Here is a 25,244-nt window from a genome sequence, read left to right as displayed (position 1 = left end):
AAGAAGCAGCCATTTACTTAAAGTTATATTTGCTGTTAAAGATGTAGATCTGACCATATGTATTTGTCTTTTCTTCTAGTTGGAGACAACATTAAAATCATATTAGGGATAAAAGAGAATAAATCTTTAACATTGAAAGGATGATAGAATACCCTCAGTGGATGAGAGATTATTAATACAACACGTTTCTGAAACAGGAAAGGGAAATGATGCATGAACAGATTAGAACAGCGAGAACTATGTCTCAAGATACTCAAGAGGGAAAGAAATATTCTGATGTATCCTGCAGATTCTCAGAGAATCTTAGGATTTAAAGTCAGAAAGGAAAAATTAAAAATGGGAAGAAAGAATAATTGAAAAACAATAAATGGAATAGTTATGTCTCCTTTACCACCCAGCCCTGCGCACATAATAACAGTCAGTGTGATTCTCTCTGCCCTTCACCCCTTCCTCTCTTTCCCATTAAAAAATACAGACGTAATTTCTTCTGGAAATGAAAACAAAGATGACACATAAAAAGTAGAGTTGCCATGGTGGACATTTGTGTTTGGAGATAATCCCTCCTCTTTGCTAACTTTCCGTAAGTCCCCCATATAGTGCTGATTCTCTGCTGCTCATCCTGAAGCAACGTGTGCTTGTCAGGAGGCTAGTTTTAGTCATTCTTTTTCTTCTTTCCTATGGGTGACCAAAAGGTCAAAGAAATAAAATCCACAGTATTTTAAAAAGCCTAGGCTAAACAAAGTGAAAAACTATAGCTATGTGAAACATAATTTCTGCATCAGAAGAGATCTTAAACAAAATGTCTATTTAAAGTATTCTCAGGGGAGGAAAATGTATTGCCTCATTAAAGCAACAATAGAATAATTGTTTTTAAAAAATCAGAACAAGAAAGAGTTCTTAGACAATAAGATTTTTGCACAAATTCAAAAACCCTGGATGGTTTTGAAGATAAATTGAGTAAATGTCTTTGAAAATAGAATAAAAAGACAAAGAGAGAAAGTCTGTTATTTAACCAGTAGAAGTTTAAAAAAGAGTAAAGGGAAAGTCAGTTCTCAAAAATGTAACCTAAGCACAATAAGGAAGAGGGAAGAAAAGGGCAACACAATGGAAAAAAAAAAAACCAAAAACCTCACACCTATGTGTACGTCTTTGTGACATTTCAGTATAGCAAGAGGAAAGTTCCTAAAGGCAACTAAGGAGTTTTGTTTTCTTTAAAGATTACCTATAAAGAATGAGAATCAGGTGGACAGAACTGGAGTGGAAACTCCGTAAGGCAGAGATTTTTTGTTGTTTTTTTCAGTACTATTGCATAATGAGAGCACAAGAAACATATGTTGAATAAAAGAATGGCTGTCACATCTCATAAGCAGCTCTGAGGCTTTGAAGACAGTGGAGCGGTGTCTCCAAAGTTCTGAGAGAGAATGACTTAGAATTTGGAACCTAGAAAAACAATCAAGTATGAGGCAAATTAAAGACATTCTCAGGCATACAAAGACTCAGAGCTTTCACTTCAGATAACCCTTCCTGAAGAAGTTACGTGAGAATATGGAGCAGTGAAACACAATGAAAACTGATAAAAATGACATGGACTACTAGAAAAGGTAGATTAACACAGAAGTACAATAAAAATAATTCCAGAATGACAGTGGTACAGCAAGTAGAAAGTAATTAAGTTAGAATAGGAAATTACTCCAAGAAAAAAATGTCTTTAAGAAGAAAAACAGATTTCAGGCTATAGATAGAATGACTAAGAAACTGATAGATATCAGTGACATGGTAAGAAGGATGTTTTTTTCCTCTCAAGAAAAAAGGACAGAAATTCTAAAGAAAAAACTCTGCATAACCAACGTGTTATGGCTGCATGTTGCAGCCATTTAAAAATGAAATGTGAGTTAAATCCTTGTCTTTCATAGTTTAAAATTACTAATTGAAGAAATTGTATAAGCACACTACTATATATAAAACAGTTAACCAACAGGGACCTGCTATAAAGCACAGGAAACTATATCAATATTTTGTAATGACCTGTAAGGGAAAAGAATCTGAAATTGAATATATATGTGTATTTATATGTATGTATAATTACTGTGTTGTACAGCTGAAACTTCCCAGGTGGAGCTAGTGGTAAAGAACTCTTGCCAATGCAGGAGACTTAAGAGACTCAGGTTCGTTCCCTGAGTCGGAAAGATCCCCTCGAGGGGGCATGGCAACCCACTCCAGTGTTCTTGCCTGGAGAATCCATGGACAGAGGAGCCTGACAGGCTGCAGTCCATAGGGTCACAGAGTTGGACACGACTGAAGTGACTTAGCACGCATGTAAACACACTGAAACTAACACAATATTTTAAATCAACTATACTTACTGGAAAAGACTCTGATGCTGGGAAGGATTGGGGGCGGGAGGAGAAGGGGACGACAGAGAATGAGATGGCTGGATGGCATCACCGACTCGATGGACATGAGTTTGAGTGAACTCCGGGAGTTGGTGATGGACAGGGAGGCCTGGCGTGCTGTGATTCATGGGGTCACAAAGAGTCGGACACGACTGAGCGACTGAACTGAACTGAACTGATACTTCAGTAATAAAAAGAAATAGTATAAGCAAAAAAGTATAGGCCATTAAAATAGTTGTCCCAGGGAACAAGACTTGGATAATAGGACAATGGATATTTCCTTATTTTTTTTAAAGATGCATATATTGGGGGCGGGGGGTGGGTAGGGAGAGAGCTTGTGCTGGTACATAGGAGATGAATGACAGGTAATGTTTTTGTGGATTCTTACTGGTAAAGACTCTGATCCTGGGAAAGGTTGGGGGCGGGAGGAGAAGGGGACGACAGAGAATGAGATGGCTGGATGGCATCACCGACTCTGTGGACATGAGTTTGAGTGAACTCCGGGAGTTGGTGATGGACAGGGAGGCCTGGCGTGCTGTGATTCATGGGGTCGCCGAGAGTTGGACACGACTGAGCGACTGAACTGAACTGACCTGAACCCTTTGCAAGAAAAGTTAGGTGGATTCCTGACTTAGAGGGGATAGGTCATAGGGAACTACTTCTGCTATATGCATATAAACAGAAATAATCCTCATCCGTATCATATAGTTAACTTTTAATTATGCTATTAAAATTAAAACTGAACGTCTTTGACAGGGAACGTTAATCAGAATTTACCGAGCATCTTGTATGTTTGTATTATAAATATAATTATTGATATTTACCAAGTGCTTACTGTGTGATAGTAAATTATTCCATTTAGTTGTCAGAGCAATTTTCTAAGGAAGATAACATTATTATTTCCATTTTACAGATGAGAAAATTGACATTTAGATGTAGATTGAGATTTGCACAACTGATAAGTGATGGACCCACTTAATTGCCTTAATTCATTATCCTTTTTCCTTGAACAGTTTTTTACATGTGTGAATATTTTCTTTCATGATTTGCAAAGTAAAAGATTCAGGCTGATTTCTATTTTTCTAATATTAGTCCTTGCCTTTGCTGATTTCAGCTCAAATAGCTAATTGTAACAGAGAGTGAGATTGCCAGGCAATAAGTCCTAAGTTAGTTTGCTTGATTTTTAAAAAATCTTTTTTTTTTACTAAGGGAAATTTCAAACAGATACAGAAGCAGTGATATTAGATTAATGAAGCTGCAGGTGTCCACGGTGTTCACATTGTTTTTTACTAATTCATGGCCAGTCTTATTATATACTTTTACCTCCTTCTCCATGGATTATTTTGAAGTAAACTCCAGACATTATTTAGTTTTATCTATAAATATCTCAACATCTACCTTGAAATATAAGGACTCTTAAAAAAATAACCATAATATCATGATCTTACCTAAAGCAATAGCAGTTCCTTAATGTCATTAAATATCTAGTCAGTGTTTTAATTTTCTCAGTTTTATAATTTTCTTTTGCATAATTTGTTTGAATTAGGACTGAAACAAGGCTCATAGATGGCAGTTGTTTGTTTTCCTGAGACTTTAAAAATATATAGATACCTTTCCCCATCTCTTCCTTTTCTGCTTGCAATTTATGTTAAAGAAGCCAGTTGTCCTATAGAATTGGCCACAGAGTAGATTTTGCTAATTGCTTCCTTGTACCTCTGTCCCCTGTGTTTTCTATAAATTGTCATTTCAGTTTAGAAGTTTCATCAAAATCAGATTTTATTTTTCTTGTAGAAGGAATCTATTACCTTAGTGGAATTGTTGCGTCTCTTCTGGAGGAACACTGTGTCTGATTATTTTCTGTGGTGTTAGCAGCCATTAGTGAGCATGATCTAGTTTCATTATGTTGTTAGTACAAAATGACAATGTTCTAATTCTGTCATTTGAATATTCCCCTTCTTAATTTATTAGCTAGAATAATTCTGTAAAGAAATACTTCCTCTTACCGACTATTTTGTTGTTCAAAGATACAGCTTGTAACAGTGTAGACAGTATACATGTTGGATTTTTTTTCCTCTTCATGTATCAATTTTCAGAGGAGTGAGTTGGTTCCTTAGTAACTTTCAGAGGTAACTCATTAGTTTTTGAAAATAACATATGACCTCATGAATTTGAACACATTCTATGTGTTTTAATCCTTTGCTAATACAGTTCTTACTGAGGATGCAATTGTCCCATCATTGACTGTGGGTGCTTCCTGGAGCACTGTCCTGAACCCTTCTGACACTCCATCAGGAGTGTTTCATAGCTTTCTTGTTTTCTCGTATGACCACATTTCTAGATTGTAGAATAATACCAGTAATGCGATTATGGAAAATTGTCTTTAGAAAAATTTTGGACCTCTTTTGTCAGTAGGATCATCTCCCTAGGGATTGTGTTCTTTAAAGTTGTTAGTACTGGTTAATCTGTGTGGCTTTGCCACCAACTGTATATATGAAAGTGAAAGTGTTAGTTGCTCATTGAAAGTTGCTTTGTTAGGTCTGACTCTTTGCGACCCCATGGACTGTAGCCCGCCAGGCTCCTCTGTCCATGGGATTCTCCAGTCAAGAATCCTGGAGTGGGTTGCCATTTCCTTCTCCAGGGCATCTTACCCACCTAGGGATTGAACCCAGGTCTCCTGTATTGCAGTTGGAGTCTTTACTGTCTGAGCCATCTACAGTTAGATTTTCTTTTGATTCATAGGAAATGCTTTTTAAAAACCTAATTTCCAAAAAGCATGATTTCCAGCATTGAGTCTACAGAAGTTAAGGTAAAGAAGTCTAACTCCTATCCCTGTCGCTCAGCTCAGCTTCCTCCCTTCCTCTGCAGCTGTATCGTCCAGTCAGCTAACTACCAGTGCATTTGGCTTTTAGCAGTTAATTAAAATTCACCATAATCCTCATTCACACTTAGCACATTTCAGTGTTCAGTAGCTGCATGCGGCTAGCTATCATACTGAACTGGTTTTAAAACATTTTTGTATTTTAAAATTGAAGTATGGTTGATTTACAGTGTTGTGCTAATTACTGCTGTACAGCAAAGTAACTCCATTATACAAATATGTACCTTGGTTGGTTTTTTTTAATACATACCTTCTATTCCATTATGGTTTATCATAGGATACTGAATGTAGTTCTTTGTGCTGTGCAGTGTCCATTCTATATATAAAAGCTTACATCTGCTAACCCCAACCTCCCACTCCAGTCTTTTCCCAGCTCTTTCCCCCTTGGCAACCACCACTCTCTTCTCTAAGAACATTTCCATTCTCGCTGACAGTTCCGTTGGACACCCCTGCCCTGGAGAACCCATTGAGTTTTCATGAAGTGTATAGTTTATTCCTCTACTTTTTAAAAATATGAAAGTTATAGATATGAATTTATAACCCTCCTTCGATAAGTGGTAGCATACTATGCATGCCTTTCTCCTTCTTCCTTTCCCTAGTGTATCTTGGCGATCACTGCAGACTGCAGAGAATACGCAGAGGCAGTCCTCATCTCCTTAAGCGCTTGGTAGCACAGTTCTTCGCTGTGTGGAGGTGTACAGTGTAGGTAGCTGGTTCCCTGTTGATGGCCATTTGGATTGATTTAGTCCTTTACCACCACACAGTGCCGCAATGAACAGTAGCAATGCTGCCTTGTGGATGTCTTTTTCATTTATCACTAAACCCAGTATTCTTTTAATACTGATTTCCTCAGTGGACTTTGTTTCTTCTAAATATTGAGAATTCTGATTATAAAAGTAATCTGGTTTCATTTTACTAGAAAATTGAACTCTGTTCAACAGACAGATAAACTTATCTAAAATTTGTGTTGCCCAGACAGAAATTATTTTTGTGTATGTGTATACCTTGGTTTTTGCAGGTGTTTTTTTTTTTCCCAGTTCCTGAGTTCAGTTAAAAAGAGTACTCAGCATTTTTCAATGACTGTGTAGTTGAGATCATATTGTATACAACACTTTGAATTTTTCCTTTACCATAATAGTATAAGTATCTTCCTTGTTAACAAACTTTTTGTAAACATTTCTGACATCTGCATGATATTATGCTGTATTGATTTTTCAATACGTTTCTTAATTTCTTATTTTGCACTGGTTAGACATTTAGGTTACTATTTTTCTTTTTAATTGTGCCACATTCAACATTTGTGCGTAACTTTCCTCCTGTTTTTAGGGTAATTTTCTTGGTATCCAGGAGTAGTAGTATTGGATAAAGGTTAAAGGCATAATTAAAGTTTTAACCTGTTTTGCCCGCGTTTTTCCCCCAGTCTTGATGGCCATTTTGGAAGCATTGAGTGTTATTTTGAGGAATCTTTGGAAATTTGATAGATTTAAAAATGATGCGTGAAGTTGAATTTTTGTGCCAATTTTTGTATTGCCTGCTGTGGGTCTTAACATGTATTTGCCCATTTATCTTTTGACCTCCTATCTTTCTTGTGGCATGATATGAGGTATTTATTGATTGTTAAGGATGGTCATGATTTTTCTGTCATATTGCAAATATTTTTCTTCAAGTGCTTTAATTTGATTAATTTTTTGCATGGTTTTACATTTTTATGCAGTCAGTCTTAGATATTTTTTCTAATTTTTGTTAGCAGGCTTGTTCTTTACCACCCTTCCCCCCACCCCCACCACCAAAACAAAAAACTGGTGACTTTATTATTCACCTAGCATTTGTGTTTGTTATAAATCTTAAGATTCAAGGGAGTCGGATTCAGTTAACATTTATTCAGAAGCAAGTGTATGTCAGATACTTTCCATGTTCTTTATCTAGCCTATGACAGTCTATCTTTTCTCCAAATATTGTAGACAACTATGTATGAAAATATAGATAAATTATGGCCTCTTTTTAAAATTCTAAGCAATATGTTGTTTTGCTTTTGGTATTTTTGATTGTAATTAACTCTTGAAATCTATTTCATGAAATATGATGAGTTTCCCTCCCTCTTCCTTAATTGTAGAGGAAAAAAGAATATCTTCTGGTTGCTATTGTGAATTGTGGACTAAAGATACAAAGAGAAAACAAAATGCACAGACCTGAATATTATCCCTGGGATCTGAAGACTCAAAAATTGCTCTTCAGGCTTCTTGTGGATTTTTCTGAGAACAATCTGTGAAACTGTGTGAACAGAGACTTATTTTTTCAAAGCCATGGGGGAAAGAGAAAGAAATCCAGCTACTGATCAAGAAAGTAAGACAAGCAGACCCTATTACTGTTCATCTGATTTTGGAACTACTCCACAGTCTTCTGGCCGGTCGTCAGTGGTGCATCCCTCCCCACCTGCAAGTGTTAAGGGAAAACATCCTAAAGAACAAATTTCAGATAGCCAAGCGCATCATCACGGTAAGCATCCTTTAAAAGATTCCAGTAGACTTAGAATATTCATTCTGAGTGCTTACGGAAACCTGTATGAATGAGAATAGGATGTATTTGTATAAATGTTGCGTACAGTGCTGATCTCCGAAGAATTGATGCTTTTGAACTGTGGTGCTGGAGAAGACTCTTGAGAGTCCCTTGTACTGCAAGGAGATCCAACCGGTCCATTCTAAGGGAGATCAATCCTGGGTGTTCATTGGAAGGACTGATGCTAAAGCTGAAACTGCAATACTTCGGCCACCTCATGCGACGAGTTGACTCACTGGAAAAGACTCTGATGCTGGGAAAGGTTAGGGGCGGGAGGAGAAGGGGACGACAGAGAATGAGATGGCTGGATGGCATCACCGACTCTGTGGACATGAGTTTGAGTGAACTCCGGGAGTTGGTGATGGACAGAGAGGCCTGGCGTGCTGTGATTCATGGGGTCGCAGAGAGTCGGACATGACTGAGTGACTGAACTAAACTGACTGACAGTGTACTATGCTTTGTTACATTCACAGCCATACTGTGTCCAGAAGAAAGAACTCTGAGGTTTTTCATTTTTGTTTTCGCTTGTTCCTGAATAAATGATTGTCTTGGGGTTTGTAAAGGCGAAAAAAAAAATCACAAAACATTTGTACTTTCTTTATTTTCAGAAAGTTGTGAAAGGCATGGATATAAAGTGGTTAAGGAGCATTTTTATAGATTGGGTAAAATTACTTCTACTTACTGAAAAAGTTCAGACTCAGCTTAGAAATGGAATTTGGGACCACCAGTCTGTTTTCTATTAAATGGTGTTATAATGGAACAGCATAAATCTTTAGAAATAATTTTTCTTGTTAGAATGTTATTAGTCTGGAGCTAGGTATTAATACATATTTGACTGCATAATATTCTGGAAATCTCTTCTTCATCTTAATAAATCCCTAGTCAAGAAAATCTGTATGTACTTAGTAACAAAATATGTAAGGACTGCTAGTACATCATACGTAAGCTAAGGTAAATGAGGTTTTATTTGTTGTTATTCAGTCACTGAGCCGTATCTGACTTTGCAACCCCATAGACTACAGCACGCCAGGCTTCTCTGTCCTTCACTATCTCCCATTGTTTGCTTAGATTCATGTCCATTGCGTTGGTGATGCTATCTAATCATCTCATCCTCTGCCACCCCCTTCTCCTTTTGCCTTCAGTCTTTCCCAGCGTCAGTAAAATGAGGCTTTATAGTACCAGTTATTAGATACAATGCAGCCATCACATTAGTAGCCTAGAGTGGTAAGATTGCAAGGCAGGAAGTAGTATGTCAGCTGAAAAGGAAAACAGGGTGAGGTTCTGAAATGCCTAGAATCCTGTGTTAAGATATTGACTGTTTCTGTGGGGGGCATAGTTAGCTATTGAAAAGTTTGAAGGAGGGGTTTGATTAATTTTCCTTTATAAACTTTCACTTTGAAAAGTAACATTTGCCTTTTTAAAATCTGCAAAGAATGTGTGTTCCTTTGGAAAGCAACCTTATCGTGAATCCTTGATCAGGCTTCCCAGGGATGTTGACACTTTTAACAACTTTTAAAAACTTTTTTTTTTTTTCTATATGGTTTTTGCTGGTATGTTTTTGTTTGTTTATTTTTGCTGCAAGTGCAGTGCTGCAGGTTTCATAGTCTCTTCCTCCAAGTTGTCTCGGTGTCATTTTCTTGTTTTGATTTTATGGTGAGAGCATGATCTGATTAAACTTTTGCTGTATAATTAAGAATAAACAGACCTTAGGGTTGAACCTTAGAAAATGACTGTTTATTCCCAAGAAATCATTCACATACCTTGGGAATTATAGGTAGGAATACTTTAATTTTTCACTTCTTACCTAGAAGCAGTTTTATTTAAGAAGATAATTGAGAAAAAGCTGTGAGAAACAGTTTGAGTATCACCCAGAAAAATTTCAACCTGACTTGTACTGTTTTCTGCTTTGCATTGTCTTTTAAATTAAAGTCTGTGGTAATATGTCTACTTTAGTGCACGCCAACGGGGCCAAACTAATAACGTCCTTAAACACTGATTTCTTTCACCTTAAGTTGGCAATTATCAGTGTAGACTAAACTAAGGAAAAACCAAATGTGATTTAAAAAGCATCTTGAACACTTGAATTTGCAGAATTTCATATTTGGTAACATATTCTTCCTTCTTCCTTTTACATTTTCAGCTTATTTTATTATTTTAGAAATAAAATTTGTGCTCTATCAGAAGTTACATGCATAATACAATTTAATAATAATTTAGGTTATACATATTTATATATTATATATTATGTACATATTCTGTTTCTTATTTTATCAGTAATATAAACCTACTAAGTTTTTGGTAGATGCATAGTTTGTCTTTGTTACATGTTTTCTTAATGAGTCATACTGTAATTTTAACACCTGATAGAAGGAAAACAGTATTTGTCCACCGTCTTTTTGGTGGTAACTTAACAAGGGGGAGATAAAGAATGATATATGCAACAGTCTGTCATCTTTCTTCTGAGTGTTACTGGCCCTGTATTTCATCTTGATCATTTTTAAAATGAAAGAGATAGAGGAAAGGTGAGAGATATTTTTTTGAGTTCTGGTTAATAGAATATAGTAGAAAACAATGTTCAGATTTTTAGGATGTCAAATGTTGGTGGCAGAAGCCCTTTTTGTCTGGCTATATCATAGAATGAAATATTAGTGGAGAATTTGTAACCTGATTCATATAATATCTAGGCTTTCACTTCTCAAATTAGGTTTCCATGTACATGAAATCTTACTTGCTGAGCAATATAATTTTATACATAAAAATAAAATATTTGGGATGATTAACACTTATTCTTATGTACAGCCATTTTTATGTATAAAGTTTCTGTCATTCCAAGAGCTGAATACATATTTTATAATAGCATATAGATACTAAAACTCTGTTCACTCAGTATGTTGGGAAAGAAAGAAAATTGAAATGATAAATGCTCCAATTTTTCTCCAATGGAAGTATTATGCAAATCGCAAATGCAAGCCACACATACAATTTTTTATTGCCACATTTAAAAAGAAAAACAGGTAGAAAGGTGGAATTAATTTTAATAATTTTCATTTAGCCCAGAATATCCAAAATATTATCATTTCTAAATATAGTTAGTATAAAACATAGTTGTGGAATATTCTGCATTCCTTTTTTTTCTCTTTGAATTAGGTGTTTGAAATCTGGTGTGTATTTCAGTTATGGACTCAGTTTGGATCACCCACATTTCAGTTTTCAGTAGCTACATGTGGCTAGTGACTACTATATTGGCTAGCATAATTTCCAAAGTTACTAATAGGCTTTCCTTCATTTCTTTTTATTAGTACTTCCTTTCAAATATTCAGGCGTGTATGGAGCTGGAATCCCAAATCAGTACATATTTAATATACCCTCTACAAAATTTCTGTCCCTTTAAATGAAACTTTACAATGTTAAATTGTAAACATGTTTTTCTTTACTTGTTTACATAGTAAAATCAGAGTATCCATGGCTGGTGAAGTAGGTAAGGAAAGATTGGATTTTCTAGTTTTTCTTCATTTTTCCCCCTCTGGAATGCATTTCCTTCTGGAAAAAATGCAGTCACCTTGGAGATTAAAGTTAGCTGTTTCAACTATGGCAAACTTCCAGATGCCTCTTTTAAAGGGCAGGTGCTCTGTATATTGAGGCCAAGGTTTAATGAACTTTGAATAAAGAATATTCAAAATTTTTTGTGAAATGTTGTGATATCTACACTTTAAAGATTTTGTGTGCTTTTATTTTTTTAGGCTGGAGTCGTTTATCTTGTTCTTAAATTATGCCAGATGTTTTTGATTTGAACATCACACAAAAGAAAGCCTCTGAGAAAGCGTTTAGAATCACATCTGTACTGCTAAAGTGTTTTCCATTTTCAATCACTGATACGTGGGATTAAGTTCTTAATACGGACAGAATATTTGTGGAGAATTTTCTGTCTTATATGCATCCTTCAGTTAATCCTCACAACAAAAGGGAAAACAGACCTGGAAAAGATTTAAGTTGAATCACCCAAGGACCTATGAAGTAGTAACTCCGAGTCCCAAATCTTCTGTCATGTTGTCATCTTCTTTCCTAAAATAAAGATTTCTAATTAATTTTTAAAAATCATACGTTTCCACATTTCAAATTATGATCCCACATATCTGGGCGCAGATGACTTGATTATCATGACATTTTGTATTTATTAGGCACCGTGCTAATGCTGACCACCGTATCTGCAAAGGTAAAAATGGTGGAGCCTGATGTTGCCGTCCTTTAAAACAGTGTAAAATAATTCCTTGTAAACCATGGGATATTGTTTTGCTGGATCAGAATATGTTTCTTGAACTGTCTTAAAAGATTTCAGACTTTTCTTAATAAAAATGATATATTAAAAGCCCTAAATAAAACCAAATATTTAAATACTGTAAAATCATTTTTTAAAAATGTTTTAAAAAAATGTTTCCTTAAAGGAGACAAAATGACTAAAGAATGTTATGGATTCGCTTGTGTTAGGGTGAGTCAATAATTCTGCATCTGATACAGCTTTCGCTTTACATTATTACTGTTTCTTTTTCAGCCCCTAGGAGACCAAGCCCTAAGGGTCCACCAAACAGAAAGGGAGCCCGAGCAGGATTTCGCTCCCAGAGCCTCAATAGGGAGCCACTTCGGAAAGATCCTGATCTTGTTACAAAACGGGTTCTTTCTGCAAGACTGCTAAAAATCAATGAATTGCAGAACGAAGTAACTGAACTCCAGGTCAAGTTAGCCGAGCTCCTAAAAGAAAATAAGGCTTTGAAAAGGCTTCAGTACAGACAGGAGAAAGCCCTGAATAAGTTTGAAGACACAGAAAATGAAATCTCACAACTTATTGCTCGTCATAACAATGAGATTACAGCACTCAAAGACCGCTTAAGAAAATCTCAGGAGAAAGAACGGGCAACCGAAAAAAGGGTGAAAGAGACAGAAGGTGAACTACTTCGGACCAAAATTTCCTTACAGAAACTGAAAAAGATCTCTGAAGCTAAACACCTACCTGAACGAGATGATTTAGCAAAGAAACTCGCTTCTGCAGAGTTAAAATTAGATGACACTGAGAGAAGAATTAAGGTAAAATCCCCAGTTTCACTGTGCTGTTTTGTGTTATTTTTCACTGGGCATTTGAGGTGCACTTTTAAGACTGCTTATTGCAGTGCAGCACTTGCTTAGAAATGAAATCTGATTTTTTTTTTTTTAGTGTCTTTCTGAGTAAGAGATTAGGGAAAATTTAAGATTTTAGTCTTTAAGAGCAAGATGTGAAAGATTGTATATATTAATGGGCCACATGATAATAGATGTTTAATTCCCAAATCTTAGCTATTTGGGGGAAATACACTGTTTGATTATGTGATTGTTTCTTTAAAATTGAAAATGATACTATAAGAGCTATAGTATATAAAACTGACATTTGGGGCCATTGTGTAAGAAATGCCACATGAATAATTTCTGTTTTTATTTCTTTGAACATTTGTGAAAGATATATTTTGGGGCAGGGTGTGCTTCTACTCCCTCAAATAAGACTTGATGTGAAAAGTGGGTGGAACGATGCTGAGTTAATAGTCTGAGAATACAGCAGATCTTACAAAAAAAATTTTTTTTCTTGAAATTAAAGGAAAAGAGTACTACCCCATGACTGTTATATGGAGAACTTTTTTTAGATGCTACCTGATATATATATATATATATATATATATATAATCTGTTTGGAAACAAAGGTTGGGAAAAAGTATGAGAATAATGTTTGCTGTCAGAGTTCTTTGAACAAGGGAAAGTCAGAACTATAAACTAGCTTTTCTGCAACGTATTAACTAGATATTTTTAGTACCTGGTGTATAAATAGTACTTCTTAGTCTATAAAATATACCAGACTCTATATACCAATGCCCTGCCCAAAGAGAGTGGCTTATTAAATAGAGCGTATATCAGTGGCCAGAAAAAGAATTTAGCTTATTCTCCAAAATTAGCAATCATTAACTTTTGCTTCAGTTCACAGAAGATATCTTATTGCATAGGTTCCACCAGTGATCAGGTCAAACTGCAGAGCAAACATATGAAAACCTTTTTTGAAGGACCATTTACCTGCCTATATAGTGGGGTGAGGGTAGGGGATGGAAGCAACTATTGTCATAAATAGCTGCCATTTATTTTTAAAGGGAGGTACAAAATGTGACCATATGGATTTTAAAATTAGGAACCAAGAGCACAGAAGGTTGATTATTAAGTATGGTTAAAAACAACCCACACCTCTGTGTGTATTTCTGTAAAACTAGAGAGAACATGGAATTGTAGTGCACACACATGTATGCACACACCCCACACACGTATACTGCAGTTCTTTCTCACAGCCTGTTATGAAGGGGGTTGTTGGAATGGTAGAGGAGGAAAGATAGGGAAGGAAGAAAGGAAAACTTGAACAAATCTGTGGATTCTGTGTGGTAGATGGAGTTGAATTATGTGGCTACCCACTTGAGAGCCTGAAAATCAGTCATCTGTGATAAGTCTGTGAAAGTGAAAGTATTAGTCACTCAGTCACGTCCGACTCTTTGTGACCCCATGCACTGTAGCCCTCCAAGGTCTTCTGCCCCTGGGATTCTCCAGGCAAGAATGCTGGAGTGGGTTCCCATTTCCTCCTCCAGGGGACCTTCCTGACCAAGGGATTGAACCCGCATCTCCTGTGTCTCCTGCCTTGCAGGCAGATTCTTTACCCGCTGACCCCTCAGGGAAACTTCTTATATAGTGTTCTCATTTCTTAGGTTTTTCTTACTGGAGTAAGAAATTTAAAAACAAATTTTGGTGTTAATTGTAGATTTACATGCAGTTAAAAAAAATAGAGAGATCCCATATGCTCTCCATCCATTTTCCCCAGTGGTAACATATAGCATAAGTAGAATAGAATATGTTATTGTTTAGTCACTTTTGCAACTCCATGGACTGTAGTGCACCAGGCTCCTCTGTCCATGGGATTATCCCAGACAGGAATACTGGAATCGGTTGTCATTTCCTTCTCCAAGGAATCTTCCTAACCCAGGGATTGAACCTGCGTCTCCTGTGTTGCAGGTGGATTCTTCACTGCTGAACCACCAGGGAAGCACATAGACAAATATAATATTATAATCAGGAAATTGGGAGTGATACATTGATACAGCTCATCCACCTTATTCAGATTTAACCAGTTTTACATGGACTCATTTGTGTCTGAGTGTGTATGTGTGTGTGTGTTTAGTTCTGTGCAGTTTTATCACATGCAGATTCACGTGACCATCACTATGGTCAAGATGCAGAACAGTTCCATCACAGGCTCCCGTGTGTTACCAACTTTTATAGGCATAGTTACCTTCCTGCTTTCCCTAGCAGTCTGACCTGTGGCATCCACTGATCTGTTCACCATTTCTATAATTTTGTTATTTTAAGAATGTAATATAAATGGAATCTTCTAGTGTTTAACCTTTCAAGGTTGGCAGATTTCATTTTTTCCCTTGAACTCAATCAGAGTTGTTGCATGTATCAATAGTTTGTTCCTTTTTTATTCCCAAGTAGTATTCCATGACATGGATATCAAGAGTGTTATGGTATATCCCGTTGAAGGACATTTGGGTTGTTTCCAGTTTTAGTTATTAACTAATGAAGCTACTGGCTTCTCTGGTGGCTCAGACAGTACAGAATCTGCCTGCAATTCAGGAGACCTGAGTTGGGAAGATATCCTTGGGAAGGGAATGGCAACCCAATCCAGTATTCTTGCCTGGAGAAGTCCATGGACAGAGGAGCCTGGCAGGCTACAGTCCTTGGGTCTATGGCCATTCATGAACAGGTTTTTGTGTGAACATTAGTTTTAAATTCTCTGGGTTATATGAATGAAAGTTCACTTGATGAATTGTTTGATAAGCACATTTGGTTTTGTAGGAAACTGCCATTTTCTTTTGTAAAGTAGTAGTACCATTTTACATTTTTACCAGCAATGTATAAGTGATTCACTTTCTCCACATCCTTGTCAGCATTTGGTGTTACCACTTTTTAAAATTCTAGCCATTCCTATAGGCATGTAGCAATATCTCTTAGTTTTAACTTAATATTATTCCTAATGGCTTATGATGTTGAACATCTTTTTAAATGCTTACTTGCCATTAGTAGATCCTGTTCATTTGTTTGTTTTTTGCCTATATTTCTAATTGTTTGTTCTTTTACTGTTGATTTTCAATAGTTCTTTATATATAATAGATTCTGGTTCTTTGTCAGATACATGATTTGCAAATATTTTCTCACTGTGTAGCTTGTCTTTTCATCCTCTTACTGTCTTTCAGAGAGTTTTAAAAATTTGATGTGGTCCAGTTTGTCAGATTTTTCTTTTATGGATTGTGCTTTTTGGTGTCAGGGCTAAGAATTCTTTGCCTATCCCTGTCACCCTTTGCCTATAGCCCTAAAGATTTTCTACTGTATTTTACCCAAAAGCATTACAGTTTTATGTTTTACTTTAAAGTTCATGATTCATGTTGAGTTGATTTTTATATAAGTTGTGAGGTTTAGGTTGAATTCATTTCTATTGTTTTTTCCCTGCCTATGAGTCGGACACGACTGAGCGACTGAACTGAACTGAACTGAACTGATGTTGTTCTAGTACCATTTGTTGAAAAGGCTCTTCTTCCTTCATTGAATTTGGCACCTTTGTCCAAAATCAGTTGGGCATATTTTTGTGGGTCTGTTTCTGGATTCTTTAGTCTCTTCTTCTGTTGTATATGTCTTTTCCTCTGTTGACACCACATTCTTTTCATTATAGACTGCGTCATAAACCTTATATGTATGATTACGATAGAGTGATTCCGCTCATCTTATGCTTTGTTTTTATTTTTTTATTTTATTTTTTTTATGCTTTGTTTTTAAAGTGAAAGTCGCTCAGTCGTGTCCAACTCTTTGCGACCCGATGGTCTATACAGTCCATGGAATTCTCTAGGCCAGAATACTGGAGTGGGTAGTCTTTCCCTTCTCCAGGGGATCTTCCCAGCCCAGGAATTGAACTGGGGTCTCCCGCGCTGCAGGCCGGTTCTTGACCAGCTGAGCCACCAGGTTTGTTTTTTTGTTTCATGCCTCATCCAGTGTTAAATTTTACTTAATCCTTTTTCTTCCCAGCTCAGTACCACTGACTGTAAGGGTAAGGGAGGAGTTTAAGAACTGTTGTGGTGTTTCATTTTGCAAATGAACTAAAAACAGAGAAAGTCCTGAGTGTCCCTTGAAATTGCAGTAAAATTCTTGTAGTGCTGACTTTAAGGTTTGTGCTATTCTTTGCTAAGGATGACTGATGTTTTTTGTTTTTGTTTGGTGTAGCCTAGTAGCTCAGGTGGTAAAGCATCTGCCTGCAGTTCAGGAATTCCGGGTTCAATCCCTGGGTCGGGAAAATTCTCTGGAAGGAAATGGCAACCCACTTGAGTATTCTTGCCTGGAGAGTTCCACGGACAGAGGAGCCTGGCAGGCTATGGAGTCTCAAAGAATCAGAAATGACTGAGCTACTAACACACAGCATTTTAACAGTCCTTAAACTGGAACTTGTGACAGGCAGATTTGTTTGTAGATTGCCTCATCCCGGAAGGGATTTTAAGCCACAATTCTTATTCCTCTTGTGTTATATTTTCTTTTTAGGGGAGGAAAAAGAAAGCATTCTTCAAGGTTACCTCTGAATAGTTGAGCTGTGAAAAACTTATCTCTGCACCCTCTATAGATTGTTTACAGGTTTATTTTGTTAGTTGATGAAAGTGACAGAATGCATAGTCTAGGTAACTTAAGAGTACAGTGACTTAGAAGTAGAGAGATGGTTAGAACCAAAAAAAGTATGAGTCAGGACAGTCACCCATGGCAGTTGCTGCTTGCCAACCTTGTGTGATGTGGTCTGCTGGGTCCTAGGTCATATGTATACTTGGGATAAAGAGCTGCTTGACAGGGTTAAATTTAAAATTGGTTAAATTTGAACTCTGTCCAAAAGGGAAGACAGCTAAATCAGGCTGCATGTTTCTTTCTTTATTTACAGTTGACTTTATACCTTCATTTTGGCTTTTACTTCAGTAAGATTGTTGAATACAGTCCTGTCAAAGTATCAGCCCCATTTAAGTATATTTATTTTTTCATATTAATAATTATATGCATATTATTATTTAAATAAAACTGCAACAAACTGTAAAAAGCTGCAAAAAAAAAAGCTGTTAAGGTGCTACCATTTATGGCAGTAAAATATTAATAGTTATATAACGTAGCAGTTCTCAAAGTTTTTGCTTTTAAGACCCTTTTATACTGTTAAAAATTATTGCACACCCCCCAGTACCACAGGAGTTTTATTTATGTGGGTATATCTATTGATATTTATCATATTAGAAATTAAAATTGAGAACATTTAAAAATATTTTTTAATTTATTTAAAATTAATAAAAACTTACTACATGGTATCATAAAATCTTTTAATGAAAAATACCTATTCTCTAAACCAAAATAAATTGGAACAAGAGTGGCATCATTTTATATGTTCACAAATTTATTCAGTGTTAGGAGAAGGAAATGGCAACCCACTCCAGTGTTCTTGCCTGGAGAATCCCAGGGACGGGGGAGCCTGGTGGGCTGCTGTCTATGGGGTCGCACAGAGTCGGACATGACTGAAGCGACTTAGCAGTAGCAGCAGACTTAACAGAGGACAGCTGGGTCCTCATATCAGCTTCCACATTCAATCTGCTTCGATATGTTGTTGTGGTTGATAAATACAAGAAAATTCAGCCTCACACAGATGTCTATAGGAGTTAGAAAATAGAGGAATATTTAAAAGCTTTTCAGATAACTGGATATTCTTTGATATTATATCAAAACTTAGTAAGTGGTGTTCTCAAAGGTTTGTTGCAATGTGGAATCTAAAATCATATCAAATAACTTTTCATACTCTATCATATTAAAATCCCTTGGTTTTCTCCTTTGAATGAGTGTTTTATCCATGAATGATTTTGTATTACCATACATTACTCATTTGGAAAATGTTCGTCATTTGGAAAATGTTCATTTGTTGCATTAAGCAATAAATGACGTTTCATTTGGTATGTAATGTCACATGTTATATAGCCTTTTGAAAACTCCACCATACATTCATGATGGTGAGTGAAAATAGCAAGCAATATTGTATCATAAAGTAGTTCTGACCTTGCAGACTCCTGAAAGTGTCTCAGATCTTTAGGGTCCCTGCACCACTCTTTGAGAATCACTGATTGAATATCAGTGGTTCATTGTTATCAGCTTCATTAGCAGTTTCCCCAATTTTCAGTTTCTATTAATGACTGCCCAGCTGCATTCATTGGGCCTAGAACTGGCCTCCAGTAGGGGCTGAAGACACCAGTTCTCTCCCATCCCTTATAAGAAAGACTTACAGTGGAGGTTGCTTTCCTGATCTAAGGATATAGTAGAGATGAGTCAGAGCCACGATCAACTCTGTCATAAAGCAAATACTGTGAGTTGCTAGCTATTGTAAGTATCCTTAATCACTAAATGGGAAATTATCTACTAAGCTTTATGAAAAGATCATAAGTGTAATAGCATGTACATAATTATTACAAGTAATCCAGTAAACTGTAGGGCACACATTTTTAATACATTAAAAAATCCAGCTCTGTTTTAACATTAAATTGGCACAGAGTGAATAACCTTGTCAGAAAAATATAATGACACTATTAAGTAAGCTTTCTCTCCCTTTTAAGAAATTTCTAAAGATTTGGGGAAATGATTTGAGTAGCCTGAATATCATAGAGCTCTCAAAGTTTGAATAGACTTCTTTCTCTTTTGTTAGTTTTTCTTACGAGAAACTGGCATTCAGATTCCTTTCACCCGAAAGATGCCTTCAAGTAGGTATTTGTTTCTTGTTGATAAATTAATAATATCGTCCTCCACTGGAAATCAGTTTCAGAAGAAAGAATTGATTCAGCCTTGTCTTCCCTACCCTTCCTAGTTTATTCAGAATGAGAACTGAGCTGTGCAGTGTTGGCCAGTTAGATTCCTTTTTCTGAATCTTTCCCTGCCATACCTTATTCTAGAAGCTAGTTCTCTGCTCTAAATGTTTTTCTGCTCTTTTACTTCCCCGCTTCCCCCCCGCTCCCCCGAAACTCAAATCCAGAAGACATGTTTGCCTCACCTACCTGCTTTGTGTCTTAATAAAAGAATGAAGTTAACTAAGACAGAGTAATAGAAGTCAGACCAGGAGTTCAGCTCCATTCTTCCCTTGCTCTGATGCTGTGAGCCCTCTTAATGCTCAGACTTAGGTTGCTTCATTTGTGGAATTAAATGATTCTGAGGCCACTCTCAGGTCTGAAATCTGATGAGTCTAAATCATATTTTTAAACTTTTCATGTCTCAAAAGGTTTTAGTATGGTAAACCATATTTATTTAAAAAATTATCCTTATGTCTATTACTGAATGTTGCAGAAATGAAAGATTTCTAATGTTGAAAAAAGGGACTGATTGTAAAATAAATATTTATTGAGATACTATTAATTTCTTATTGCAGAATAATTTAAGAAATTGGCTAGATTTTGTTACTTACAAGTTTCTTTATCATTTTTGGTAGACAAAGATTTACAATGAAATTATAAGATCTGTGATTGAAGGGCAAAGTTTAAACCATTGCAGAGAGTAAATTTTGTAGTGTTCTTAAACACTGCACATTAGAACAATTATTATAGGAATTTCAAGTTAATATTTAAAATCATAACTTTCTACTGAAAAAATAGTAGAAGCACTGAAACAGGCCTGAAAGTTCAAATAATACAGAGAGGTGTGTAATGAAACACCAGTATCCTTTCTATGCTATCCTTTCTATCTCTTCCCAAGAAGTGATCTCTGTTAAGAAATCATCTCTGCATGCACATGGTTATATGTGTCTGTGTATAGTTTTTCTAACTACAAGTGAAGGTGTGCCATACGCACTGCTTCATGTGTTTTCCACTGAAAATATATTTTGGTGCTCTTTGCATACCCTTGTGGATATATGCGCAATATATAAATGTGTGTAAAATCACATACTCATATATTAAATCTGACTCGTTTTTATTTTCTGTTTTTCCGGTTTTCAGTTCAGTTCAGTTCAGTCGCTCAGTCGTGTCCGACTCTCCGCAACCCCATAAATCACAGCATGCCAGGCCTCCCTGTCCATCACCAACTCCCGGAGTTCACTCAAACTCATGTCCACAGAGTCGGTGATGCCATCCAGCCATCTCATTCTCTGTCGTCCCCTTCTCTTCCCGCCCCCAACCTTTCCTAACATCAGAGTCTTTTCCAGTGAGTCAACTCGCAGCATGAGGTGGCCAAAGTATTGCAGTTTCAGCTTTAGCATCAGTCCTTCCAATGAACACCCGGGATTGATCTCCTTTAGAATGGACTGGTTGGATCTCCTTGCAGTCCAAGGGACTCTCAAGAGTCTTCTCCAACACCACAGTTCAAAAGCATCAATTCTTTGGTGATCAGCTTTCTTCACAGTCCAACTCTCACATCCATACATGACCACGGGAAAAACCATTGCCTTGACTAGACGGACCTTGGTTGGCAAAGTAATGTCTCTGCTTTTTAATATACTATCAACGTTGGTCATAACTTTCCTTCCAAGGAGTAAGCGTCTTTTAATTTCCTGGCTGCAATCAGCATCTGCAGTGATTTTGGAGCCCCCAAAAATAAAGTCTGACACTGTTTCCACTGTTTTTCCATCTATTTCCCATGAAGTGATGGGACCAGATGCCATGATCTTTGTTTTCTCAGTGTTGAGCTTCAAGCCAACCTTTTCACTCTCCTCTTTCACTTTCATCAAGAGGCTTTTGAGTTCCTCTTCACTTTCTGCCATAAGGGTAGTGTCATCTGCATATCTGAGGTTATTGATATTTCTCCTGGCAATCTTGATTCCAGCTTGTGCTTCTTCCAGCCCAGCGTTCCTCATGATATACTCTACATATAAGTTAAATAAGCAGGGAGACAATATACAGCCTTGACGTACTCCTTTTCCTATTTGGAACCAGTCTGTTGTTCCATGTCCAGTTCTAACTGTTGCTTCCTGACCTGCATACAGGTTTCTCAAGAGGCAGGTCAGGTGGTCTGGGATTCCCATCTCTTTCAGAATGTTCCACAGTTTATTGTGATCCACACAGTCAAAGGCTTTGGCATAGTCAATGAAGCAGAAATAGATGTTTTTCTGGAACTCTCTTGCTTTCTTCATGATCCAGCGGATGTTGGCAATTTGATCTCTGGTGCCTCTGCCTTTTCTAAAACCTGCTTGAACATCTGGAAGTTCATGATTCACATATTGCTGAAGCCTGGCTTGGAGAATTTTGAGCATGACTTTACTAGCGTGTGAGATGAGTGCAATTGTGCTGTAGTTTGAGCATTCTTTGGCATTGCCTTTCTTTGGGATTGGGATGAAGACTGGCCTTTTCCAGTCCTGTGGCCACCTCTGAGTTTTCCAAATTTGCTGGCATATTGAGTGCAGCACTTTCATAATTTGGCATATGTATAAGTTTAATGTGTACAGCATAAAGATTTGACTTATAAATATTGCAAAGATATTACTGCAACAAGTTTAAATCTCCATCACCTCATATAGATACAGTGAAAAGAAAAAGCAAAGAAAGAACTTTTTTTTTTTGGTAATGAGAACTCTGGTTGCTCTGTTAAACAACTTTCATATATATTCTACAGCAGTGTTACCTTTAGTCCTCATCCTATATATACATCAAATGCCTAGTACTTTTTAACTAGAAGTTTGTACCTTTTGACTACTTTCATCCAATTCTCCTCACCACCCCCACTCGCCGCCAGCTACACCTCCACATCTAGTAACCACAAATCTGACCTGTTTTCTCTATGAGTTTTTTTGTTTTAAAGATTATTACATACACGCACATACACACCCCTCACAACTTCTTTATCCATTGATGAATAATGGACATCAGTGGACACTTAGGTTATTTTCATGTCTTGGATATTATAAATATGTGCTGCTATAAACATGAGAATGCAGATATCTTTTTGAGTTAGTATTTTAATTTCCTTGGGATATATTCCCAGAAATGGAATAGCTATATCATCTAATAGTTCTATTTTTAACTTTTTGAGGATCCGCCATCCTTTATCCCATCGTGGCTATTCCAGTTTACAATCCTACCTCCCATCATTCTAATGGGTATGAGGTGTTAACTATTGAAGTTTTCTTGCATTTCTCTAGTGACTAGTCATGTTGAACATGTACTTTTGACCTTTTGTATGTTTTCTTTGGAAAAATGTCTATTCAGGTCTTTTGCCCATTTTTTACTTTGGTTATTTGTGTCTTTTGTTAACAAGTTGAATGAGTTCTTTATATATTTTGTATATTAACCTCTTAGTGCAAATAATTTTTTTCCCATTCTGTAGGTTTTATTTTCACTTGCTGATTGTTTCCTTTGCTGTACAGGAACTTTGTAGTTTGATGTAATGTCACTTATTTTATCTGTTATTTTGTTGCTTGTGCTTAGATGTCATATCCAAAAAAATCATTGCCAAGACCTATATTAAGGAGCTCACTTTCAATATTTTCTTCTAAGGGTTCCATGGTTTCACATCTTACATTTTTTAATCCATTTCAAATTGATTTTTGTGAGGCATAAGATAGGGGTCTAGTTTCATTCTTTTATATGTGATTAGTTAATTATCTCAGGACCATTTGTTGAAGAGGCTATGTTGTCTCCACGGAATGTTTTTGACTCCCTTGTCAAGTATTAGTTTTGACTTTATATGCATGGATGTATTTCTGGCTCAAAACTGTTTCATTGATCTCTTTGTTTTTATGCCACTACCATACTGTTTTAATTACTATGTGAGAATGTGCATCCTCAGTTATATCTGACTCTTCATGACCCACTCAGACTGTAACCCACCAGCCTCCTCTTTCCATGGGATTTCCCAGGCAAGAATGTTGGAGTGGGTGGTCATTTATTCTCTAGGGGATCTTCCTGACCCAGGGATTGAACCTAAGTCTCCTGTGGCTCCTGCATTGTCTGGTAGATTCTTTACCACTGAGCCACCTGGGAAGCCCCTTTAATTACTATATAGTATTAGCTTGAAGTCAGGAAGTGTGTGACACCTCCTGCTTATTGTTGTTCTTCTTGAGGATTGTGTTGGGTAATATGGTTTTTTTGCCAGTCAATATAAAATTTAAGATTGTTCTTTCTGCTTTTGTTTTTTTAAAACATGCCAGTAGGTACAGCAAAAACTAATACAACATTGTAAATCAGATATATTTCAAATAAAAAAGATAATTTAAAAAATACCATTGGAATCTTAATAGTGATTGCATTGAATCTGTAGATGGCTCTGGATAAGTGTGGACATTTTAGCAATATTCTTCCAATCCATGAACACTGTATACCTTCCATTTACTTATGTCTTCTTTGATTTCTTTATTAGTATCTTGTATCTTTCAGAGTAGAAGTTTTTTCATTTCTTTGGTTAACTTTATTGCTAAGTATTTTATTGTTTTGATGCTATTGTAAATAGGATTGTTTTCTTTCTTTTTCAGATAATTTTTTAGTGTATAGAAGTGCTCCTGATTTTTATATGTTAATGTTAGGTTCTCTAACTCTACCCAATTCAGTGATAGCTAACAGTTTTTTGGTTGAAGTCTTTGGGATTTTCTGTATATAAAATCATGTCATCTGCAAATAGAGACAGTTTTTACTTCTTCCTTTCTAATATGGATGCTTTTTCTTTTCTTGCCTGATTGCTCTGACAAGAACTTTCAGTGCTGTATTGAACAGGAGTGGTGAGAGTGAGCACCTGTCTTATCTTAGACAAAAAGTTTCAACCTATCACAGTTGAGAATCATGTTGGTAGTGGGTTTGTCATATATGGCCTTTATTATATTGAGATATAAATCTTATAATATATTAAGAATTTTTATCAGAACACATGTTGAATTTTGTCACATACTTTTCCTGCATTTTGAGATATGAGGTTTTTTTGTTGTTGTTCTGTTAATGTGGTGTACTACATTAATTGATTTACATGTATTGAGCCATCCTTGCATCCCAGCTATAAATCCTACCTAATCATGATCATCCTTTTACTGTGCTGCTGACTTTGGTCTGCTAGTATTTTATTGAGAATTTTTGCATTTCTGTTCACCAGAGATATTGATTGGTAGTTTTTTATTTCCTGGAACTGATATTTTCTATTTTTAGTGGTAGGGTGATACTGGCCTTGTAAAATGAATCTGGAAGCATTTCCTCTACTTTGACTTTGTTTTTGTTCTTCAGCAAAGTTACTGGTGAAGCCATCTGGGTCCTGTGCTTTGCTTCACTGCTTTTGGTTGCTGATTCAGTCTCCTTACTAGCAATTGGTCTATTCAGGCTTTGTTTCTTCTTGAACCAATCTTGATATACATA

General features: G+C 36.3%; 1 protein-coding gene across 1 annotated transcript in view; it reads left to right on the top strand.

The window, feature by feature from the left end:
* The window catches only part of LCA5 (lebercilin LCA5), a 63,973-nt gene that overhangs the window by 10,448 nt on the left and 28,281 nt on the right, over positions 1–25,244 (top strand). Inside the window, exons 2-3 of the mRNA XM_088840547.1 lie at positions 7,385–7,767; positions 12,377–12,906. Of these exons, the coding sequence (XP_088696673.1) occupies positions 7,575–7,767; positions 12,377–12,906 (723 nt within the window). The 5' untranslated portion in view covers positions 7,385–7,574. The remainder of the gene's footprint in view (positions 1–7,384; positions 7,768–12,376; positions 12,907–25,244) is intronic.

The sequence above is a fragment of the Moschus berezovskii genome, chromosome 10 (assembly GCF_049115385.1).
Source record: "Moschus berezovskii isolate FMDL1 chromosome 10, NW_MosBer_1.0, whole genome shotgun sequence".
Classification (NCBI taxonomy): Eukaryota; Metazoa; Chordata; class Mammalia; order Artiodactyla; family Moschidae; genus Moschus; species Moschus berezovskii.
Note: the sequence above shows the minus strand (reverse complement) of the source record. Positions and strands in the feature narration are given on the sequence as shown.